The sequence below is a fragment of the Salmo salar genome, chromosome 23 (assembly GCF_965601325.2).
Source record: "Salmo salar chromosome 23, fSalSal1, whole genome shotgun sequence".
Classification (NCBI taxonomy): domain Eukaryota; kingdom Metazoa; phylum Chordata; class Actinopteri; order Salmoniformes; family Salmonidae; genus Salmo; species Salmo salar.
Window position 1 is genome coordinate 16,365,683 of NC_138313.1, and position 23,050 is coordinate 16,388,732.

A 23,050-nucleotide genomic window follows, 5' to 3' on the forward strand; every position below is an offset into this window, starting at 1 on the left:
CAGTTGCCGGAGAGGAAGGAAACCACTCAAGGATTTCTCCATGAGGCCAATGACTTTAAAACAGTTACAGAGTTTAATGGCTGTGATGGGAGAAAACTGAGGATGGATCAACAACATTGTAGGTTAGTATTGTGGAGTAACTACTTGACAGAGTGAAAAGAAGTTAGGCTGTACAGAATAAAATGTTCCCAAAACATGCATTCTGTTTTCAACAAGGCACTAAATTATTACTGCAAGAAATGTGGCAAATTAATTAATATTTTTGCCACGTTCACTGTCCTCAAACTCCCTGTCATAAATAAGCCAAGGCGCAGCGTGCCGGTAATTCCACGTCCTTTATTTTACGTGAAACCGAACAAAACAATAAACAGGATAAACAGAAATGAACGTGACGCAACTGAGGCGCACACAAAACACTCACAGAAAGAATAATTACCCACAACTACAGGTGGGGAAAAGGCTGTCTAAGTATGATTCCTAATCAGAGACAACGATAGACAGCTGCCTCTGATTAGGAACCATACTCGGCCAAACACAAAGAAATACATGACATAGAATGCCCACCCCACATCACACCCTGACCTAACCAAACTAGAGGAAAATAAACGTCTCTCTAAGGTCAGGGCGTGACAATTTTGTCCTGAATACAAAGCATTATGTTTGGGGAAAATCCAACACAACACATTACATTACTGAGTACCACTCTCCATATTTTCAAGCTTAGTGGTGGCTGCCTCATGTTATGGGTATGCTTGTACAGTAATTGTTAAAGACTGGGGAGTTTTCCAGGATAAAAAATAAATGGAATGAATCTAAGAACAGGCAAAATCCTAGATCAATACCTGGTTCAGTCTGCTTTCTACCAGACACTGAAATGAATTCTCCTTTCAGCAGGACAATAACCTAAAACAGAAGGCAAAATCTACATAGGAGTCATACTAAGAAGAGAGTTGATGTTCCTCAGTGGCCGAGTTACATTTTTCACTTAAATCTGCTCGAAAACCTATGGCAAGACCTGAAAATGGTCGTCTAGCAATGATCAACCACCAATTTGACAGAGCGTGGATAATTTTGAAAATAATAAATGGCAAATGTTGCACAATCCAGGTGTGGGAAGCTGTTAGAGATTTCCCCAGAAAGACTCACAGCTGTAATCGCTGCCAAAAGTAACATGTATTGTATCTAACATGTATTGACTCAGGGAGTTGAATACTTATATAATCAATATATATTAGTGACATTACAGAGTATTTTGTGTAGATGATTGACAAAAAAAATACAATTGCTGTAAATCCATTTTAATTCCAATTTGTAACAAAACAAAATGTAGGATAAGTCAAGGGGTGTGAATACTTTCTGAAGTCACTGTAGGTAAAGCATATATTAGTTACATTACAGAGTATTTTGTGTAGATCATTGACAAAAAAATTACAATTGCTGTAAATCCATTTTAATCCCACTTTGTAACAAAACAAAATGTAGGATAAGTCAAGGGGTGTGAATACTTTCTGAAGTCACTGTAGGTAAAGCAGACTACTGCAGGTCCCGGTCCATCTGACATGACAGACATCCCAGCACACTGCTTGATATATATCCCCCACCATCAAGAACAGCCAGACAGTTGCTGCAGGATCTCAATAACTATAGGCTGTGAGATTGGCTTCATTTTATTAAAACAAATGAATTGTGAGTCAGAGGCCCAGCCATCAAGGCCCAGTGCACCCTAACCACAGTGTCACAGAACAAATTAGACTTCACTGTGATTGGACAGGGTGCCAGGCAGGCAACACTGTGGGTTCTGCTGTACTGTGGGGGTGCAGTGGCGGTTCTAGACCATTTCAACTGGGGGGGGGGCAAGCTGGGGCCAGGTGTACTGTTAGAGGGGCCAGTTACATTAGACGCTATTGTTGTCATATTTTTTTCTTCACTGCATTGCAGGCATTAGCAGGCAAAAGACCATGTTCATAATCATCATCGTTGCCACTGTCTATTAACGGATGTAAAAAAAGAACGATAGCAAAAAATGTGTTATGTAAAAATTATTTCATACTCCACATTTAGGGGGGCCACAAGGGGGTCCAAAATTGTTGTCACAGGGACACCCCCCCCCCCCCCCCCCCCCAAAGAGAGGGGGGATTATTGAGAGGATTATTGGTGAGAGACAGAGAGAGAAAGAGAGAGAGAGGATGTAGGGAGATGAAAGAAAGACAAAGAAGGGAGATCGGACAGGGAGGGATAGAACAGAGGATGCCACTGCACTGAGAAATGGACAGATGCTGGAACAATCCAGGGAGAGACGAGAGCTCAAAGTCAAACGGGCGCAGAGAGACGGAAAGAGATGAAAAGAGTGTGAGATTAGAATGCAGTGGGTGTGCAGAGGAAAAATGTAGCAGAGAGAGAGGGTGCATGGGAGAAAGAGAGGGAGAGAGAGAGACAGAGAGAGAGAGAGGTTGGAAGAAATATTAAGAGAAGGAGAGAGAGGGAGGGAGAGAGCGGAGATGGAGCGAGAAGTGGAGATAGAGGGAGGGAGAGAACGAGAGAGATTAAGAGAGGGAGGGAAGGAGGGGGGGGTGATGGAGCGAGATGTGGAGAGAGAGGGAGGGAGAGAGAGATGAAGATGGAGAGAGAGGTGACACAGTGAAGGTTAGTGGATGTGAGTGAGTGGGAGAGGAACAGTATGCCTAACTAAAACGATGCTTCTGCTCGTCTCTTGTGAAGGCATTATTGGCTGTTTCTAGTCTTTAAAGCCCTGCTGCCACTGTGAAGACAAAGACAAACAAAGAGAGGGGAAAAGATGGATAAAATCAGAGAGAGAGAGAGAGGGAGGGAGAGATGGCGATAATGCGATAAAGAGACCCTGCTATAGCCATTACATCAGTCCCTGTAGTTCTCTGACCCGAAACAGGACCGTAAAAGACCTGCCTCTACCAGAATGCAAAAACATGGGAACAACGAAGAGAAAGGAAAGCAGCTGCTTTACACCGTAGAGAGAGTAGATGAGTAGCCATTACAATTCTCTCTGCCCTAGCCACCACCCACACATCACTCTACCACCCACACATGGGAAAGCCTAACATAATTAAAAGGCTAGGGGAAAAGCGAGAGCCAGTAAAGATGATATGGGGGAAGAGAGGGAGTCAGGAAGATGTCAAGAGCACATGCTGTCTTCATTTGTTAGCTGTGGTCACCACAGACAGACAGGCGGCTGGAGAAAGATGCAGAAAAACCCTGTTTTATCAGATGGAGAAAAAAAGGAGGAACGGCTCCAGTCCCCACACTGTGCTGACGGACGGACAGCTGGAGAAAGAAGAAACACAGTGAAGAGAAGAGGAAGTACCCTCAACACTGCACTGTCAAATCCGCTGATGCTTTCTCCATTGGTTCAGGAAAAGAGCCTATTACGATGGAGCCCCTTGTAAGAATGTTGTATAATGGCATCTTAGACTTAGTGGACACAGATGCTGGACTGTGCTGCTGTGATGCGAGGCGGTATGCTCTGTGTGTGTCCGAAATGGCACCCAATTCCCCATATAGTGCACTACTTTTGACCAGAGACCCATAGGGAATAGGCTGCAATTTTCCGGATGTGCCCTCTGTCAGTAATAAACACACAGAGTGTGCTCGCTGGGTGACGCAAAGCTGACCATCCTTGTGGGCTAGCCTCCGACAGCCCATTTATCCACTCACCACAGCACTTCAAACTAAAGCTTTATCTATGTGAGGAGATGGAGCTTGTCAGATCCCCACTCAGACTCAGGCTCATCACCAGACAACACAGAGCGCTCAGCCAGCTACCAGGTTAGAGAAATGACAGCATGCTCAAAGACAGGAAGAAGAGAGTGGTCAAAGAAAACCAGACAGGTCGTTAGAAAGAGTAGAGCAGCGGTAGTAGTAGTAGAAGATTCCCGGCGCTGGGTTAGTGGCAGTAGTGTGCCCAGAGAAAGAGGGCCTTGCCTGGCTAGAGCGAGGCAGACATAGGCCACTGGGGAAGACCCAGTTGAGAGCAGTAGTAGTAACAGGAGTGGCAGTAGTAGTACTACTATAACAGCAGGGCTGGGTTAGTGCCAGTAGTGTTTCGCCAGGAAAGTCCCCAGCCTGACCATGGCAGAGAGGAGCACAGATGCCGGACAGAGGCAGAGACAGGTCAGGGGAAAGCAGCAGCAGTAGTATTAGTAGCAGTAGAGACCCAGTATCAGGCTGGGTTAATGCCAGAAGCGCTTCTCCGGGAAAGGAGGCCCTTTCCTGGGCCCAACAATGGACATACCATCCTCCTTGGTCCTGATCTGGGCTGCAGGGCTCTCTGGGCCTGGGCCTACGTCCGTGTGAGCCCTGACCCACACCTGGTATTCTGTCCACTTCTCCAGGCCCTCCAGTATGTAACTAGAGACGTCTGCCCCGATGTCCGACACCTCGTGGCGCTCCAGGTCCTCTCCAGTTGCGGCCTTGTAGGCCAGTGTGTAGCGGACGATGTCCCCATGGCGGCTGGCTGCAGGGGGCGCTCTCCAACTCACCTTGATGCTGGTGGAGCTGAGGCTCAGCAGGACTACCTCCTGGGGCGGGGCTGAGGGGGCTGGGGGGGGGGGGACACAGGGAAGGAGGGGGGGTCAAGCAGGAGGGATTGGAGAGGGATGGAAGAGGAGTGCATCCCAAATACCACCCAATTCCCTTTAAGCGCACTACTTTTGACCAGGGCTCTGGTCAAAAATAGTGCACTACTGTATAGGGAATACGGTGCCATTTGGGACACAGCCTAGGCCTTCTGGACTGGGAGGGGGAGCTCCATATACTGTAGCCTATAACTCTTTACCAATGTGTGTTAGAGTAATCGTGTGTGTAAGGCAGCCTGAAATTTGTTTTTATAGGAGGTATAGTAGGTGTATATATAAATACATATGAATCATTTGTTATCAAGTGTTTTTCTTCAGAAGGTGTGCTTATTTTATTTTCTAGTCTGTTGGCTAAGCCCACGATCTTACACAGTAAAACAAATACTTAAAATGTAAAACAGGCACATAATATAAATGAGCAAAATAAATGTTTCAGAATATCACGACACAGTGAATATGAACAATGGAAAGGTGGTGGGTGGGTGAGGGATACTGCGGGAGCACTGTGTGGAAGAGGAACTTTAACATGCCTGCTTGTGGTTCTGGCAGCCAGAGCAGTGAGGCAGCAGGACACAATATGCTTTCAATAATGAGTCATGTCTGGTTGGTTGGTGTGAAAGAGCTAATCCTTGACAGCCCATTATTTCCTTTCAGAATACAGATGCCCAAGTGATGAACAAATCCAGATTGAAACAGAGTAAAAACAGTATACAACCCAAATGGCACCCTATTCCCTATATAGTGCACTATGTGGCTGAACCTTTTTGGGTATATTGATGTGGGAGTAGATGAGAGGAAGAGACTATGTGTGGGAGACAAATTGCAACAGCTATGTTTCAAATAGGAGCAGGGTTGTAAGAAATACAAAAAGATAGAGGAGAGGGAGGCAGATATAGAGAGGGAGATATAGATATAGAAGAAGGAAAAAAAGACAGGGACAGATAAAGAGAGCGAGAGAATGAAATGGTGAATGGGTAAGAATATTGAGGACAGAGATAGTAATAGAATTGTGATTTTGAGAAGCAAGGGGAATAGAGCAGAAAGATTGAAATGCAGTGAAAGGAGGAAAAGTGGAAGTTATTGAGACAAAGACAGATCGAGAGAGAGAGACACTTTGCTGTGTTAGAACCCTTCTTGAAATGGTGACTCAGTGACTCTGTGTGTCAGTAGGCAGGCAGATAAGAGACTGACTTCAGAGAGAGAGAGAGAGAGAGAGAGAGAGTGAGCTCCATTTCGAGACCTCTGTTCCTATGGGAATCAAAGCCCTGCCTGGTCCCTCAAAAGTAGTGCACTAAATAGAGAATATGGATCAATTTGGGATGCACTCTGGCTCCCCCTTTCTATACATGAAGGTTTTGACAGCTGACAAGTAAAACAAATGGCTCAGAATAGGCTCTGATTCGTTTTAGGGAACCCATCATAAATATTTCAGCTTCCAACCCCTAGATTTCCTGGAGAGCCTGCTCGGTGATGTGAGCGGAGCCTGGGGCAGTGACAACAGCAGAGGTGCAGCAGAGGGGGCTGGTTATGTGCTAAAAACTCAATTAAGGGGAGCTGTTCGATGCTATTAGTGTCGGGTAGGCGACAATGATTGTGTTGGTGGATGCCAAGGCCATACATAAAGACATATAGTACAGTGCGGTGCCGTGTTTCATGATAAACTATAAAACCATAATAACAAATGATGGTGACATTTATGATGCTGCCGTGTCTTCTGTGCAGCAGCCTGTTTGGGGTTGCTGGGTTCTGCATCATACTGGAAATGAGCATGTTCTGTGTATGTACTCAGTCGAATGTGGCGCAATGGGTTTATCATACTATTTGTCAAAATGTGCAAGGGTCTACTGGTAGTGATGTGTTATCGACTGACTGCATATAGGGAGAAGGAATGTTCCTCACAGTGCTGGCATGTACTGTACCTGTCAGGGGAGAACGACTGCCCCCTCTCATTGAAGCCGCTGAAGTTCAAGGCCAACCTCTGTACTGCAGGCATTGTTTCCCCATTATAGCAAATAGAAAAATGGCAATCTTCATGGTCAATCTTTGTGTGAATAAAAAAAAAAATCGTAGACAATCATGGTACAAATAATTCATTCTAATACACCAGATGTATGTTCTTGAACCTAATATTTTCAAATTGCAAGTTATAAGGATAAGCCTGCAGTACCCCGGTCTGCCTTCAGCTTGAGTTACTCAATGAGAGGGGGCAGCACTGAGCAAGCCTGCAACGTCACTTCCTGGAGTAGCTCAAACTGCGCATGTTATGTCTCAATGAGATGTCATCTTAACCGACATCATTTTGTTTCAATGCACTTTTGAGTCTTCACATAGGAATGAATGGTGTCACCTGATCGATGGTTTTGTCCATTCATAGTACACACATAGCATTTTTCCCTCAAGATCAGATGGGTTTGAGGTGCAAAATATGACCTACCTTTTGTCCACCTCAATGAGGTGTTGACTCCACATTCTTGTAAGATGCAGAAGAATTTGTTAAAGTCCTAGAGTAAAGCTTGTTCGAGCGAAAGGGTTGCACGTAGAAGAAGAAAAAGCCTCTGTTTGTGTCTGGCCGTTGGGGTGTGGACCAAAAACTAGTTAGCTCCAGGTAAAGGGAGGTAAAAAGCTATAGGTTTGGGTCTGGGAGTTGAGGTACAGTACTTACTGGACTGGGCAGTCCTGGCCTCAATAAGTTGGGTGTAGACGCCAAGACCCATCTCAGAGCGAGCAGCCAGGGAGAACATGTAGAGGGTGTCTGGCTTCAGACCCTCCACAGCATAGGACCCCGCTGGAGGGAAGGTCACATGGAGCTGAGGAAGAAAACAGGCATAATCGACGTTAGTAAACGTCTCAGAAGAGTCTAGAAAAAAGGACCCAGAAACAAATGTTGTCGGCACTAGCAAGATCGCTACTCTATTTATGTTAATGTCTGTCACTAGAGATTGTTCAAAAAGCACAATGAGAACTGTAGATATTGTAATCCTCAAAGTTAATATGTAACACCTCCACCAGGTACACAAAGTAGGAATTACATTTCGGATCCTATATTGCATTTGCAACATCTGAAATATCTTACAGAAAGTCTACTGACAGAGTAAAACATAACATGGTCCTACGAGACGGATAACACTATTCCTGGAGTAGGGGGATTGCATTATCAGTAAGGGTATGATGTGGTGGGGACAGGTTTAAAGTTGTAATTTACCTTGTTGCCAGAGTTAGCCTCCCAGTACATGAGCTCGTACTTGGTGATCTGGTCCTGGACAGGCCACAGCCACGACAACATGATGCGAGTGTCCAACTCTGCCTCTGCCTCGAAGCTAGATGGCTGGGCTGGTACTACAGGCAGAGAGAAAGAGAGAGAGAGAGAGACTTTACTTCTCAGGATACATAGGGGTTACGTCTTAATTCTGCCGCAGCATGCACTTGTGCACTCCTTCCCATCCATCTAAAGCATTGGAATGTCTTACACCAGTTATTTCCTTTTAACCACAAAGGGAAGTACATGCTTTGGACAGAGGGGTTGATGACTTGGACTGGGACAAAGTGAATTACTCAGTGTGGAATCATATAGACTACTGTAGAGTCTGTAGACGCGCTGTGAGACACAGGAGATGCGCTGTGCTTTGGCATGAATCACTCTGTAATAGCGCTGAGACTACTGTTTCACAAGTACCAGCAATATACAGAACACCTTCGCAAGTGGCTCCTTTATACCTTTAAACGCTAGAGTACATCCACAGTACAAAGAAACCAATTCAGAAGACTGTTTCTGCACGGCAAAATAATTCAGTGGCACTGCATCACTTTATCACCTTTCTTCTCAAATGTGTCAGAAGAGGAGGAAACTGCAGAGTAGACACCTACTTTGTTTCTTGGAGGACACAGCACAGTAGATAATATGCCCTTGTGGATATGGATTGTCACTTAGTGAAAAGTGAAACCTCTACTTGGGAGACTTGAGCTTGAAGATTGTCCTACAGTAGAGGGTGGTTAAGGAGCTGAAACAGACCTAACACACAAAGTGCACCCTGTTTCATACAGTGTCTACTTACCACCTAGGTAGTGTCCCTTCTTCATAAGTAGCAGTGCCCGCTCACCACTCCCCTGCTACACAAGTTGTACACTTACCACCTAGGTAGTGCACTAGGTACTGTCCCTCCTTCAGAGTGTCCACTCACCTCCCTGCTGGGTCTTGACCTGCAGTACATCAGACGGAGGTCCGTCCCCTACAGAGGTGAACCCCAGCACCCTGAGGCTGTAGGTTATATCTGTGGTCAACCCCGAGATGGTGGTCAGTCTGCTGTCATCGGTGTTATGTTTGTGCCACGCACTCAGCGGGGCTCCGAGGTCAGAGCTATAGTACACCCGGTAACTGAGGAGTGGGTTAGAAAATCAACCAAGTTTACATAATGGAAGATAAAATCATCAGACGAAGAGACCTGTTATATCAACCTTTAGCTGTATGACATTTGCTTATATAGGCTTTATAAAGCATGTAGGCCTTTTAAAGAGTTTATAAAGGCTTCATTAAGCCTTCAAAAGATATATTCATAGAATATCCAACCCTCTGATCTGTCCATTAGGCTCCTCGGGAGGCTCCCATTGGACCAGCATAGTGGATGCGCTGAGCATGCGAGCCTGTACAGCCAGCGGTGGAGAGGAGGGAGCCTGCTCACTGGTCCTGGTGTCCACGAGGCTGCTGGGAGGGCCACGCCCAATGTTGTTCACCGCCATGACGTGGAACTCGTACTCAGAGTATGGGCTGAGCCCTCCGATGCTGTAGCGTGTGGTGGCTACTCCGTCGACCTAAAATATAATGACATCATAATAATATGGTCATTTAGCAGACTCTTTTATCCAAAGTGACTTACAGAACTGTCAACATTGACCATGACACATACTGTATATTCAGCATATGTAACCCATGCAGGAATGGAACCCACAACCATGTGAGAATCAAACCCACAGCCTTGGTGTTGCCAGCACCCACTGAGCCATTCGAACGATTGGAACGTACCTCCTGGAAGCCGTTGTCAGAGACCTTGGCCCGGTACTGGATGATGTAGTAGGACACAGGCTCAGGGTTCCCCGAGTCCCATGTCAGAGTGACACTGGTGGCTGTGGTCTCAGTCACAATCAGGGAGGCGGGGGGCTTGGGCAGGGCTGTCAGATAGACCAATTGGGGAGGGAGAGAAATACACAGGTCATGGAAGCTCACAACAGCAAAACGAAACGTTTCTGTTTTAATGGACAATAAAGTATACTATTCCATTCTATTCTATTTTTTTCTATTCCATTATATTCTCTCATCCTTCGTCCAGTCCTGCTAATATAATACTACAAATAAAGACCTAAAAAAAGGCTGAGAGTGCTCTATCTCACTAATGCAGGCCCCAGAGCTGTGAGCAGCAACAAGAGCGAAAAGAGCGAGAAGGACAGCACTCACATCCTATCAGTCAATCACTGTTCAGAGCCTGTCTCTTTTAGTCCCTCACCTGTCACTGGAGGGGCCAAGCCAGCCATGTTCATTATCTCTCAAAGCAAAGTGTCTCTCAACCAGTGTGACCATTCAGCGCTCTCTCTTTCTCTCTCTCTCTCTCTCTCTCTCTCTCTCTCTCTCTCTCTCTCTCTCTCTCTCTCTCTCTCTCTCTCTCTCTCTCTCTTTGTCGCTCTCTCTTTCTTTTTCTCTCACTCGCTATATATATACATATATAGAAAGCCCATTATTTCCTTCTTTGCTATCTAGGGCAAAACGTTCTCCTTCAATTAAGTTGAGAGTCAGAGTCTTGAATAGAGAGATGAATAGAGTAATGAGTCTTTTCTATTTTCGTTTTATTTACATATTGATCCCAAAAAACTATTTCAGGGCTTGGAGCACGCCTTTGGCAAAAAGACAAATGTGTTCAATGTGAGGTAAATGAGTATCAATACAAAATTATAATATTTAGGGAGTGTAAAGATACCTTAGAAGAGTTTTTGTTAGTCGTGAATAAATAACCAGCATAGAAAGCAGACTTAAGCAGACTGACTCAAAATCAATGTAAGCAATGTCAAATGGAGTAAGTTATCTAGCTGGTTTTGTGCTAGGATTTCTTGAGATGGTTTTCTTTTCATATTTTGCAATTATTTTACATTCTGTTGAATTGCAAGGTGACATATTTCAAGGGGGTGTGGTATATGGCCAATAGACCGCAGCTAAGGGCTGTTCTTAAGCATGACGCAACGCAGAGTGCCTGGATACAGCCCTTAGCCGTGGCATATTGGCCATATACCACAAACCCCATAGGTGCCTTATTGATATTATAAACTGCTTACAAATGTAATTAGAACTGTAAAAATATATATTTTTGTCATACCCGTGGTATACGGTCTGATATACCACAGCTTTCAGCCAATCAGCATTCAGGGCTCAAACCACCCAGTTTATAATACATAATATGACATAGAGTATAATATGAATGTATTTTTTTCTGCACTGGCAGAGCATTTGAGTTTGAAACACTCAAGATGTAGGTCCATTTTGCAAAGAAAGTGATTATCTGTCCCTTTACCTCATGGTAATGGTAATGTACACACTCTCCCAGCTTTTCTTATTTCCATCGTAAATGGAAAGAGGCTGCATTGTAATAAAATTGTGGCTGAAAATGTTTGCTAAATCACTTTTGTGTTGTGTATTATTGTACTACTGTCAGAGTCCAAATGGATCTGCTAAAGTAAGAGGTGGTGGGGTGTAAAACAGGGAGAACAGCTCGCCTCCAGACGTCAGATGGGCATTAGGGATGAGACACTGCAACCGAGAGGTTTTAGAGAAAGAGATCAACCCTATAGCCGCAGCCCCAGCCCCCCCCCCCCCCAGCCCCACTCCCGATGCCTTGGTTGACATCTGCTATTGACATCTGCTATTATTTCCTGCATCCCAAATAGCACTCTATTCCCTATATAGTGATTACTCTTGACCAGGGCCCATGGTGCTCTGGTCAAAGGTAGTGCACCCTGTAGGAAAAAGGGTGGCATTTGGGACATAGACATTATGCGTCATATCCAAAAAAGGCAAAAGAAGCTTGAAAAACTTTTGAAACCCTGACAGTATTGCTCTGAGTACTGAGTGATGTTAAGTTAGAAGTTAGACTATTTAAGGGCCTATTATGCATGCATCACATATACAAAGTTGCGGAATACTTATTCATCAGGAGGTGTGAGTCTGTAGAGAAGAGAGAGCCTCTCCCAGGACTTGAAAATGTCCTACCATCTGTCAACACTGTGAGTGATATCATGAGCTAATTGGGGAGTTGTATTTTGCTTACACTTTAAAACATTTCCTGCAGCAATTGGCTAGTAAGTTACATTGATTTATTTTAACGTACAGCTACCGTAATCCATTTCATGGTAATGCATTTTATAGTACCAAAAATGGTACTGTAATCTAATTTACAGTATATTGCTGGAATTACGCATGCAGTGACATATTACCCAGTGTTCTTTGAAAGTTTTCATTTTTAAATGTACATTTTGGTCATTTAGCGGGCGCTCTTGTCGTTAACAATTTACAGTCAGTGCATTCAACCACGGTGGATAAAAGAAACACATCACAGTCATAGCAAGTAAAACATTTCTATAACCGTTACTGAACATGTTGTTGTATTTAAGGATGCATTGGTCTTCAAAATAATTGTAATTACAACAATAGATCTTATGATATAATTCTGCCTATCTATGGAAAGTGCCAATACAATAGTGAGATATTCCCGTTAACTTAATGCCAGAGCAATGAAACAAAGTACAAGTGACTATTAAACTGTAATAAAAAAAAAATCCTACAGTAATTACAAGGGATTAGAGCAAGCAGGTTGGCTGTATGCATTTGCATATTATAGCATACTAATGAAAACTGGGTGTTTTATATCACTTGTACTTCTAGAGGCCTAAACATGATGCCAGAGCAATGAAACAAAGTACAAGTGACTATTAAACTGTAAAACAAAAAAAATCCTACAGTAATTACAAGGGATTAGAGCAAGCAGGTTGGCTGTATGCATTTGCATATTATAGCATACTAATGAATACTGGGTGTTTAATATCACTTGTACTTCTAGAGGCCTGAACAAAGGCTGCCAATCTGGCCATTATTACAGGTCTAAACAGATCAAATGGACATGGATAAATTGTCAACCATTAAAAGGTTTAAGACCCGCTACTACTCTGACCTGTTCCCTATATACATTTCATTGTTAGGGAACTACTACCATATATCACTTACATTGGTACAGGACTCTCACTAACAGGGAAACAAATATAGCCACTGACAAGGCACACCTTAAAATACAGAATGTTACTGAGCCAGAAATTCTTTGTCTTCCCACAATATTTCTCAATGCACCATAATTTACAGTATGCTGCAGTAAATTTAAAGCAAAACATCAATACAGTATTTTATTGTTGAATTAAACTGAAAATCCATTCAGCATTTGCTAATGGTGAATATTTAATTATTTATTACAGCATACCAATTGATATTTGGTGTTTTATATCACTTGCACTTTAGGCCTTAAGAACGGCTTCTAAACTGACAGTGACTACAAGGCAAAACAGATCAAAATGAAATTGCTAGCCGCTCAACCGTTAAAGATTTGAGACTTGCTGTCACTCTGATCTGTTCCCTATATAAGTGCAATTGTTAGGGAACCACATATCACTTAAATTGGTACAGCACTCTCAATGGGTGCAACAAATATAGCCTTATACAAGACATGCCTCAAAATATGTTAATGAATGACAAACATTCCCACACACCCACATGTGGTCAAAAGGTTTTTGATGCTCCAAAAATGCAAAATTGGCACCGAATTCTGAATGACAGTAAATTACTGGCAGCAGTGCCAATAAGACACTGTAAAGTTTCAGGACAAGGTTGGTAGAATTTAGAAAATATAGTATATTACCGTATTCTGTGGGGGTACAGCATTCTCACTCACAGGTGCAACAAATATAGCCTCTTACAAGGCATGCCTTAAAATATGTTAATGAGACAGAAATGTTTTCCTCACCCAAAACATTTTCCCAAAATGCACCATAATTAATACTGTAAAACACATTTACAGTATTTTACTCTGCACTCTACAGTGTTTTACTGTTGAAATTACAGAAAGGGCTTACAGTGTGCTGTAAAACAAATATTTTACTGTACATTCTATGGTAATCTACTGTATTCAGTTTATACAGCATCATATTGTTGATTAATACAGTAAGTTACTGATAAAATTACAAAAACAGATAACAGTGTACTTTATTATTTGTTTTTTGATAGTCATATTGTGTTTTGTTAATATTACCATAGGGCCCCATTCATTCACAAAATATGTCTACATTACTAGAAGTAGTAGTGCTTTCCTCTTCAAAAATCTTTGAAATAACTGAGATTCTCTTTAATAACTCTAGTGAATGAATGATTGATTCGACTGATAGGTATTTGTGTTGTTTCAGCCAGTGCAATATTATGTGTTGTTTCAGCCAGTGCAAATAATAATCCCTAGGAGAAGGAAGTGACTTAATTTTCTCTCCATGTACTCAACTCACTCAACTCAGAGGATGTAGAGATGATATGAGAACTGATTTGGGTTTCAAGCATTTCACATGCAATGAACAAAGTGGTAAATGAAATGTTCAGCTGAGGCTTTGGCCAATTCGATTTGGAATCATTAGTCTATAGCTAAGACCCTTCCTTCAAAAATAAAGAAATAATACTTCATATTAGAAGCAGTGAGAAAACCTACTGTATTTCCTGAAAGCAGGATCCCATTGTAATTGGAAAGTAAACACAAAATGCTTTGCTCGCTAGTTTGTCATCTCGCTAGTTTGTCATAGTTAGGTTTTCAGGAAGGTAAAGTTTCAGCCATATTGAATTATTGACGACAATATTAATGAACACACTGTCATCTGCACTGTAAAAATAGAAAGTCTCATAACACCATGACTGTGTAATGAAACCATGAAAAGTAGAGCGCCTAAGCTGAAATCGTTTGGAGGGTGCTTCAATGTAAATCCAATGTAAATGCTTTAAAACAGAAATGAAGTCGTCTGAAACACCCAAAGTAGTTCTTTAACCTGAAAATTGGGGTTTTAAAAGAGTGTTGTAAAAACACTTTATTGCGTTTCAGTGCATGCATGTAAGAGTTAGCATCAAAACACAAACACTATGTTTATCATACAATCAATGGTATTGAAATGCAAACGGTTTACAGCCTAAACATTGACTGATGATAAGGGCCTATGGAGAATATGTTTTGTGGAATTCCACCTTTATTTTTTCAATGCTTTATTTAGACAGATTAGAAACAGGAAGGGGCAGTAAGATGGTACATTTTGTTGGAATTTTATCCACTCAAACACACAGCCACACTGTTAGAAATTATTTTTGGGTGAATTAAAATAATAATGAAAAAAAACAAACATATACTGCTAGAACCGCTAATGCAGTAATTTTGACTCCTCATTAATTATAATTTGTTATTACTCTGCCATTTTTTAAGTCATGCCCCCCTCCATCCGTGACTTTTCCTAAATAAATCCATATAACACGCTGTTGTTGTTACAATCTTAAGATCACAAACAGAACTGGAGTTATAACCAGTTTAAGGAGGGCATGTCATTTAAAAAAAAATGGTTTTCCCACATTCCCCCTCCTTCTCCAAACAGTAGGGCCTGCTCTGCTCCTTCTTCCCACAGTTGAAAGTGCAGGGCCCATCTGATAATCACCCCGATAATTGCCTCGAAACTGAACCTAAACTATACCGAAACTAATTTCACACATATAACACCAGATTAAATAAATTAAGTAAAGTATGATGGGGTGAGTTGATGAGCGAGGGGAAGCGGACGATGCATAATTATGTAGTCACCAATTGTGAATGAAGAACAGGGCGGGCCATTCTATTGCATTGATGCAGTCTAATTAAAATCTTAAAATGATATGTACCCTATATCAGTCCATCGAATCAAAACAGTCTTATCAGTCTACTCTGGCGTACTTGGAGTAGGATACACAATGAGAGTGTGCATAATTGTACATTCGGGAACGGCTTTCAATATCTGGGAAAATATCCACATCGGGCAGTAGGTGAGCGAGTGTCAGAGAATGTGGTGATGGGGCTTGTGGAACCTTATATTGGAAATAGTAGAAATGTCACCAATGCCACCACCAATTTCTTAACTTCACTGTCATTGGTGAACAATTTGCTTGCAAAGAAAACAAGTCTGGCCGGCACCATGAACAAAGTGAGACAGGAGCTCCCTCCCTCTGTGCAAAATAAGGCACCTGCACAGCAGTTGTACTCCACAATGGTGATGAAGAATGACAAGACAATGGGATCACAAAGAGAAAGCCGGAGACTATTACGTGCTACAAGCAAGCAAACGTATGTCAAAGTGTGTCAAGCAAGTGAAAGTTACGAAAACTGTTAGGACAAGGAATAATGGCTAAATAAAACTGAACTGACGACATTGCATGAAGACGCTCACCGTGTAAGCATGAGCTGACAATAATTGACTATTTTTGACTGCTGTTATATCGACACTTGTATTCATTGTAATGCCATTATTGCTTTTGTGCCGAGTTTGACTATTTATCAAGGCACTTGGCGCTTGTAATGATGTTTAGGCTACTGATGTTTTCATCATTTGACCGCGCCTCCTTTGACCGTTGGTCTTGGTGATTGGGGTATTACTAAAATTTTATGTCATTATAAAAAGAAGCTGTTACCATATTTCAACACATATGTTTTATGTTTTATAGCTGTAACAAAGGCACTCCACGAATACAATTGATTGAACACTTGAATTTTGGCGTTTAAGAAAAAAAAAATTACATGTAGCCTACAGTAACATAAGCTAATGTATTATTTGAAATAAAATAAAAATCGTATTCTAATGTTGCCCAAGGCCTTCATATACACAACCAAATGATAATTTTTTTGTGATAGCTTTTGAAATATATCAATTACACTGTTAGAATATTGCAGTCAGCAGGACTGCTCATTAGCTTGAAGAGGGGTCCATCAAGGCCCAGCAGTTCTAGTGTTAATAAAAATGAATGCAAGTCATGCAGAGCCCATGGTCTGGTGGTAACGCACCCGGCTTAGACCCATCACCCCTCTCCCCACAAAAGACATGGGTTAAATTCCCCTCTCCAACCCTTCAATCTGTTTCTCCCACCTATCTGTATTCCCTCTGTCAAAATACCCTAAAAATATATTGTAAAAAACATATGCAAGTCGTTTCAATGATTTCTTAATTGCATTTTACCAAAATAATCCACTAATAAATCCAATTTAATATGTTGCTCAAAATATATTTTATAAGGATAACCAAAGAGAGAGAAAATCGAGTGATTAAACTCATTGGAAGTCTTTCATTTTTATCACCTTGCATTTCATATCTTGCCATATGACTCTGTTTTTAGAGGATTGTGGGTAATTCATTTTTAGACTTTATGATTCTTTCACACAATGCTGTATACATGTTTAAAGAAAGAAAAGGATATTTCTATATTAGTATTACGCTTGTTGTGCCATGAGGTGTAATGGATCATGACTAACGAATATCAAGCTCTTATAGTACAGTCCAAGACATAGTGAGACATTTTTAATTTCTAATATTCAATTTCATTTTTAAAATCTAATATTCATCTAAAATATCTCCTTTGGATGTTGATCTTGATCCAGATCCATCTATTGATTTTGGATGTTGACATGTCGATCCTGAATGAGGGCTACTTTGCTAGATACCAAACGTAGCTAATTCACTGCATCCCAGGCTACGTGTGCCATTTTTTAATTGATGTAGTTCTGTCCTTGAGCTGTTCTTGTCTATTAATATTCTGCATTATGTCATGTTTCATGTTTTGTGTGGACCCCAGGAAGAGCAGCTCCCACCTTCGCAACAGCTACTGGGGATCCTAATAAAATACCAAATACCAGGCAAAACAAACACTCAAACTCCCACACCCCCTCTCTCACACTTCTCCCAGCCTTCTCACCTTTGACGGTGATCTGTGCCGTGGTCTCGATCATACCAAGCGACGATATCGCCACGCAGGTGTAGTTGGCAGACTGGCGAATGTTGGTGACCTCCAAAACATTCCTCCCAATGGGCATCTCTTCTTCCTTAGTCAGCTCTACCACCCCCATCGTCCACTTGACGTAGGGCATGGGTGCTCCCACCGCCACGCACGTCAGGTTCACGCTGCCACCCGGCATCACCTCGTGGTTGTTGGGAGGGATGGAGAACCGGGGTGGCACACGCCTCACTGCAGGGGGAGAACATAGGGGTGTGAGAGGCAGAAGAAGTGGAGGTTTGATGGGAGACACTGCATGGGTGACTGGGATAGCTCAATACCTCAATGGTCAGGCCTGGCTGTTGCTGCAGGGTATACCACTGTTCTCTGGGACAATAGAGGCCTATGGCAACTTTGCTGTAGATAGTTAGGGTGGAACCACATGTGATGTATCTATTACTCAACAGTGAAATAGGACTTTCCTCCCCTTTCATGTTAAATTTGCAAAGAAATGCCTAAGGTGGCCTATAAGGCTGGATTTCTCACGAGTGCCTTTGGATTTCCTTCTTTGGTATGTGGATTAAGAAACACCTGGAGCTTATTACTGCTGTTAGTCTATAGCTTCCCTACCATATTCAGAGTAAGCTAGCTATCTAACACTCGTTTTGTCTCTAAGTGTGAGTGAATAGAAGAGGTTTCTTCTCCCTTGTTATCTACCATACACCGTTAGATATCCCCTTAAGCGCTGGGAAGTACTGCTCATTACGTCTGAATTAATGCTGCAATGCTACTCACTTTGCATGCATTAAATATACATAGCTCAATGGCATGGCAGCAAAAGTGCTCACACACACCCCTGGACTAGGAAGGCTGAGAACGGTCACAAAACGTGTTTCACTGTAGTAAAATGTAAGTTTAGAGTCTGAATATTCTGGCCGTGAGGGGCGTAGATTGTGTCTTAGAGGGTTTTCACCATGTTTCTTGTTGGTCTAACTAAATAGAAGGGGAGGGGAGATCTACATGCTGTGTGAGTCAAACAGGGAGAGACCAAGAGGTTTATGACAGATCTGACCTTGTCCCCAGGCTCAAATTTCACATAAAGCGGGTAACAGTGGCACTATTTGGAATTTAGGTTGTGTGGATTTACTGAGTGACATGCTAATCAATTGAAATTCTGACCGAAACACAACTTTGAGGCGTGGCTCTAAATTGAGGCGGGAGAGGGTTGTCACTAGTTAACACAGCCATAAAGTCGTAAACCCTGCCAATTTCGGCAATTCGTCTTCTTAAAATCTGATTTTAAACCTAATTCTAACATTCACCCTAAACTTAATCACACTGACAACCTTATGCCTTACGCTAACCTTGACTTTGTGGCTGTGGAAGCTAGTGGAAACCTGCCGCAGTACCTGTGCGTTAGAGATGTTGCCGATGACTATGAAATGTCTCCTCTCTAACGCCCAGGAAGCTCAGATTCAAACTCCCATTAGACAGCTATGCAAGCGCTATAATGTCAAAGTACGTTCGATACGTTTCGCTGAGCAACTATCTTCATTTACTCCCGTTACGGCCGGTATGTACTTCCAAAAAAGGTATAAATAGAAATGTACAAGCAACCAAAAGAATTGCTATTCGCCACCTCCAATGTATAATTTTTGCTGGGCAGAGACGTCAGTCAGTTCAACGTCTATTCCATGTTAGTTCAATGTCATTTCATTGAAATGATGTGGAAACAACGTTGACTCAACCAGTGTACCAAGTGAGATGTATTGAGCTGTTGTAGACTTCCGACAAGCAGGTCGGAAACACAGCAGGGTATAGCTAATGTTGTATAATTTGAGAGCGGTACTACTTTGAACAAATAAACTGAAAGAGGATGTATGGGCACATAATGTCTTCATTTGGCTCACTCAAGCACAGCAGTAAGTTAATTAGCTCCAACCAAGTGAGGAATCACTGTGATAAATGAATGTGTGTTTGCATGGGCTCAGTCAGTCAGTGAGGAGAGGTGATAGATAGTCATGTTGGCTGTCGTCTCTGCAAAGACAAGGGCTGCATTGTCTGTCTGCTGGGACCGGAGGGAAAGAGAGAACCATCATTTACATTTTAGCAGACACTCTTATCCAGAGCAATTAGGGTTACCGCCTTGCTTAAGAGCACAGAGAGTTTTCACCTAGCCAGCTCGGGGAATCAAACCAGCAACCTTTGGGTTACTGGCCCAACGCTCTTAACCGCTAGGCTACCTGCACGCTCTGTGATACAGATGGCTGGCATTAACATGGGTTGCCATGGAGACGGACGTCGCCTGAGCACGTGACATGGCCAACAGAGGGAAAAACAGAGGGAGGGAAGGAGGAGAGGAGGGTAAGAGACAGAGAGAGAGAGAGGGAGGGCGAGAGAGAGAGCGAGAGTGGTGAGACGAGGGGAGGGGGCTGGCTGTTCGAGGCTGGGTATAGGCCACAGTTATGTGCCATTCCGTGATTCCAGTTTAGGGTGATGTCAGGTCAAAAACTAAGAAAGAGGAAACTTTTTAAAAGTCGGAGTTGCCAAACTTTTAGATATATCAGGGTACCACTACTATCAGGGTACCCAATCTCATACTATATGACTGTATTTCTGTGACTATAACCTCACAGAGCGGAGGTTGTAAGTGGAGGTTGCAAATCGTTGTGCAGGTGAGGCACAGCAAGCAGCAAAAACCAGGCCTTGACTTTTCAGTCCCCAGTTGATCTCCCAACACACACAGATGGTCTGCAGGATCTCACATTAAGCCACCCGCAAAATTATCCCCTTTCAGACAGCACTGAGACTCTTAATCATCAAAGAACCGCTCGCTGAGAGAGGTTGCATCCCAAATGGCACCCTATGGGTTCTGGTCAAAAGTAATACACTATGTAAGGAATAGGGTGCCATTTAGGATGGAACAGGATTTCATTTGGGATGCAAGGGGAGAACTCTGTAGCAGACCTCTGTTTTGTGCTTGAAGATAAAATAGAGGCAACATTATTCACATCACAACTCTTAAAATACTGTGTTTATCATCACGACTAAGAAATCACCTGCTTATTACTTTACCACAGCAGAATTATGCAGGCAGAGTAGTAATGTAGTACTTACAGTATTCTAGGGCCCACCGGCCCTGCCTGGCTGACCAGCAGTTACATCTAAATACTGTAAATATCTCCAAACTGGTTTTGAAGCAAGCATGGCACCAAAATAGTTTTTTATTCTTCTAATACAAACATCTCAGTTTTTATGTGACTTGAATGGTGTATGGGGTGTGAGGTGAGGTTGCTACCCTCTTCTCCCTTCTCTCTCTCTCTTCCTCCATCCTTTCACCCCCCCCCCCCCCCCCTGCAGTACTGTAGTCTACAGGAGGGCAACAAGAACTGAGGGACTTCAAGATACCCATAATGAACCACAGTTGGGGGTTATCTAACAAAATCACATTTTCATTTAGCCTATGTCCTGAACATGGGCATTTGCAATCTTTCTCTACTGCAGTATTCACCTTACCTTTTCTTTTGCATGTTTTTTTGTGTGTATTGTATGCATACTGTATGTGTGCCATGTGTACCATCTCTGTATGCACTAACCCTTATAAAAGTCTGCGTGTGATTCATTCAAGTCAAGTAAATGCTGAGATTTTGAGATTTATATATCTGTTCCTCTGTAATCAAATTGAGGCCAATGGTCTACCAATTCTGAGCTTTTCAGAGGAAATTAACCAATGTGTTAGATTGGAGTCTGTGAGCTGTCAACGTGACATGCTGGACAGCGCAATGCAGGGCAGGAGGAATCATAACAAACCAACGTTAGTCACCGTGTACATTATTAGAAGGATGAGGAGGTTGGAGGTTACCCATGGATATGGAAAATGGTCACAGCGTGACATGATGGTTGTTGTTGATTGGCTGACTGAGTGAGGTTATAACAAGGGGTTATCTGAGTTATTATTGGCTATGGAGGACAAATGTTAAAGGTTAAAGGTCACCAGGAAGTGGTGGAGGAGGGAGAACTAGTCATCGTCGTAGAAGCGAGTGACACTGTGGGGAATAGTCACTGGTTTCAAGTGAACAGTTTTAGTATCAGAGGAAGTAGTATCAGCAGTAGCAACATGAGAAACTGGCAGTTATAATGCAGACACACTCTTATCTTCGTTGGCATGCCACAGAGAAAGAGGGGGAAGAGAAAGAGGGAAGGAAGGATTTGGAATTGGAAAAAGAAAAGGTACGGATTTGGAGCTGAGGGGGGTAGGGGTGGAGGGGAGGGGGGTGGAAGCACAATCGTGGTTGCACACAGATTTTAGGCACACAAATATTGTCAAGCAAGGCATGCAGCAGCCCAGGCACAAGGCAAGCAAAGCATCAAGCAAATTACTAGCTAGCTACAGAACAGCTATGATCATGATGAGGCTGTGGAACATCTCCCTGGTCTTTGTGATAGAATCTGTGCTTGAATTTCAGTATTCGACTAAGGGACCTTACAGATAATTGTATGTGTGGGGTGCAGAGATTGGGTAGTCATTCAAAAATCAAGTTAACCACTATTATTGCACTCAGACTGAGTCCATGCATATTATCATGTGATTTGCTAAAGGCCCAGTCCTGTCAGAATTCTGTTTTGCCTGTGTTTCTTACCATATTGTAACACGGCTGATGAAACTAACACTGTAAAAGTGTGAAAACATTTCCTGATAGTTGCTGGTCGAAAATACAAGCAGGACCTTCTAATCAGCAGGTTTGCATGGGCGGGAGTTTCGACTTTCCATGGTGACATCTCCGTGAGGTGAATTGGTTAATAGACCAATAACAAAGAGAGTTCCAAACCTCTCTGCCAATAACAGCTAGTTTTCAGTTTTCCCCTCACCACTCAGATGACTCCCAGACATTCCTAGCAAAATAAAAATGTTTTGCTAAAAAGCTATTTTTGCCCATTTTAATGGACATCTATTATATTAAGGTACTTAATTGTTACCAAGAAATTATTTGATATTGATACAAAAACGACTGCAACATTTTCCCTCATGAACTTATTTTCGTCTTGCCATGACATATGGGCTGAATACTTTTTGACTCAAGACATTTCTAAAACCAAAATTCCACTTTGACATTATTGGGTATTATTTGTAGGTCAGTGACACAAAATCTCAATCTAATCCATGTTATATTCAGGCTGTCACACAACAGAATGTGGAAACAGTAAAGGGGTGTGAATACTTTCTGAAGGCAATGTAAGTTAATATTTCTCACATTTCTCACAGAGAGGAAAGGAATCAGTTAACTATCTTAAACGTAGTCCTTTTTTAGAGAAAAGACATGAGACTGTCTGGGATTAATGGGAGGTAAATTGTCAGAGGGCACAGACCTCCATTTTAGAAAGTGCCTTGCTGATG

The 23,050-nt window shown here is 42.5% G+C and overlaps 1 protein-coding gene across 8 annotated transcripts in view; it reads right to left on the reverse strand.

The window, feature by feature from the left end:
• The window catches only part of LOC106584181 (receptor-type tyrosine-protein phosphatase F), a 424,555-nt gene that overhangs the window by 103,941 nt on the left and 297,564 nt on the right, over positions 1–23,050 (reverse strand). For 5 of the 8 annotated variants that reach the window (XM_045706048.2, XM_045706047.2, XM_082967929.1 and 2 more), the window contains 7 exons: positions 17,638–17,907; positions 9,625–9,770; positions 9,172–9,413; positions 8,786–8,979; positions 7,810–7,943; positions 7,270–7,414; positions 4,265–4,570 (listed from right to left, as the gene is read on the reverse strand). In XM_045706048.2, coding sequence (XP_045562004.1) covers positions 4,265–4,570; positions 7,270–7,414; positions 7,810–7,943; positions 8,786–8,979; positions 9,172–9,413; positions 9,625–9,770; positions 17,638–17,907 — 1,437 coding nt within the window. The remainder of the gene's footprint in view (positions 1–4,264; positions 4,571–7,269; positions 7,415–7,809; positions 7,944–8,785; positions 8,980–9,171; positions 9,414–9,624; positions 9,771–17,637; positions 17,908–23,050) is intronic. The other 3 variants (XM_045706049.2, XM_082967931.1, XM_082967930.1) reach the window with 1 other exon arrangement.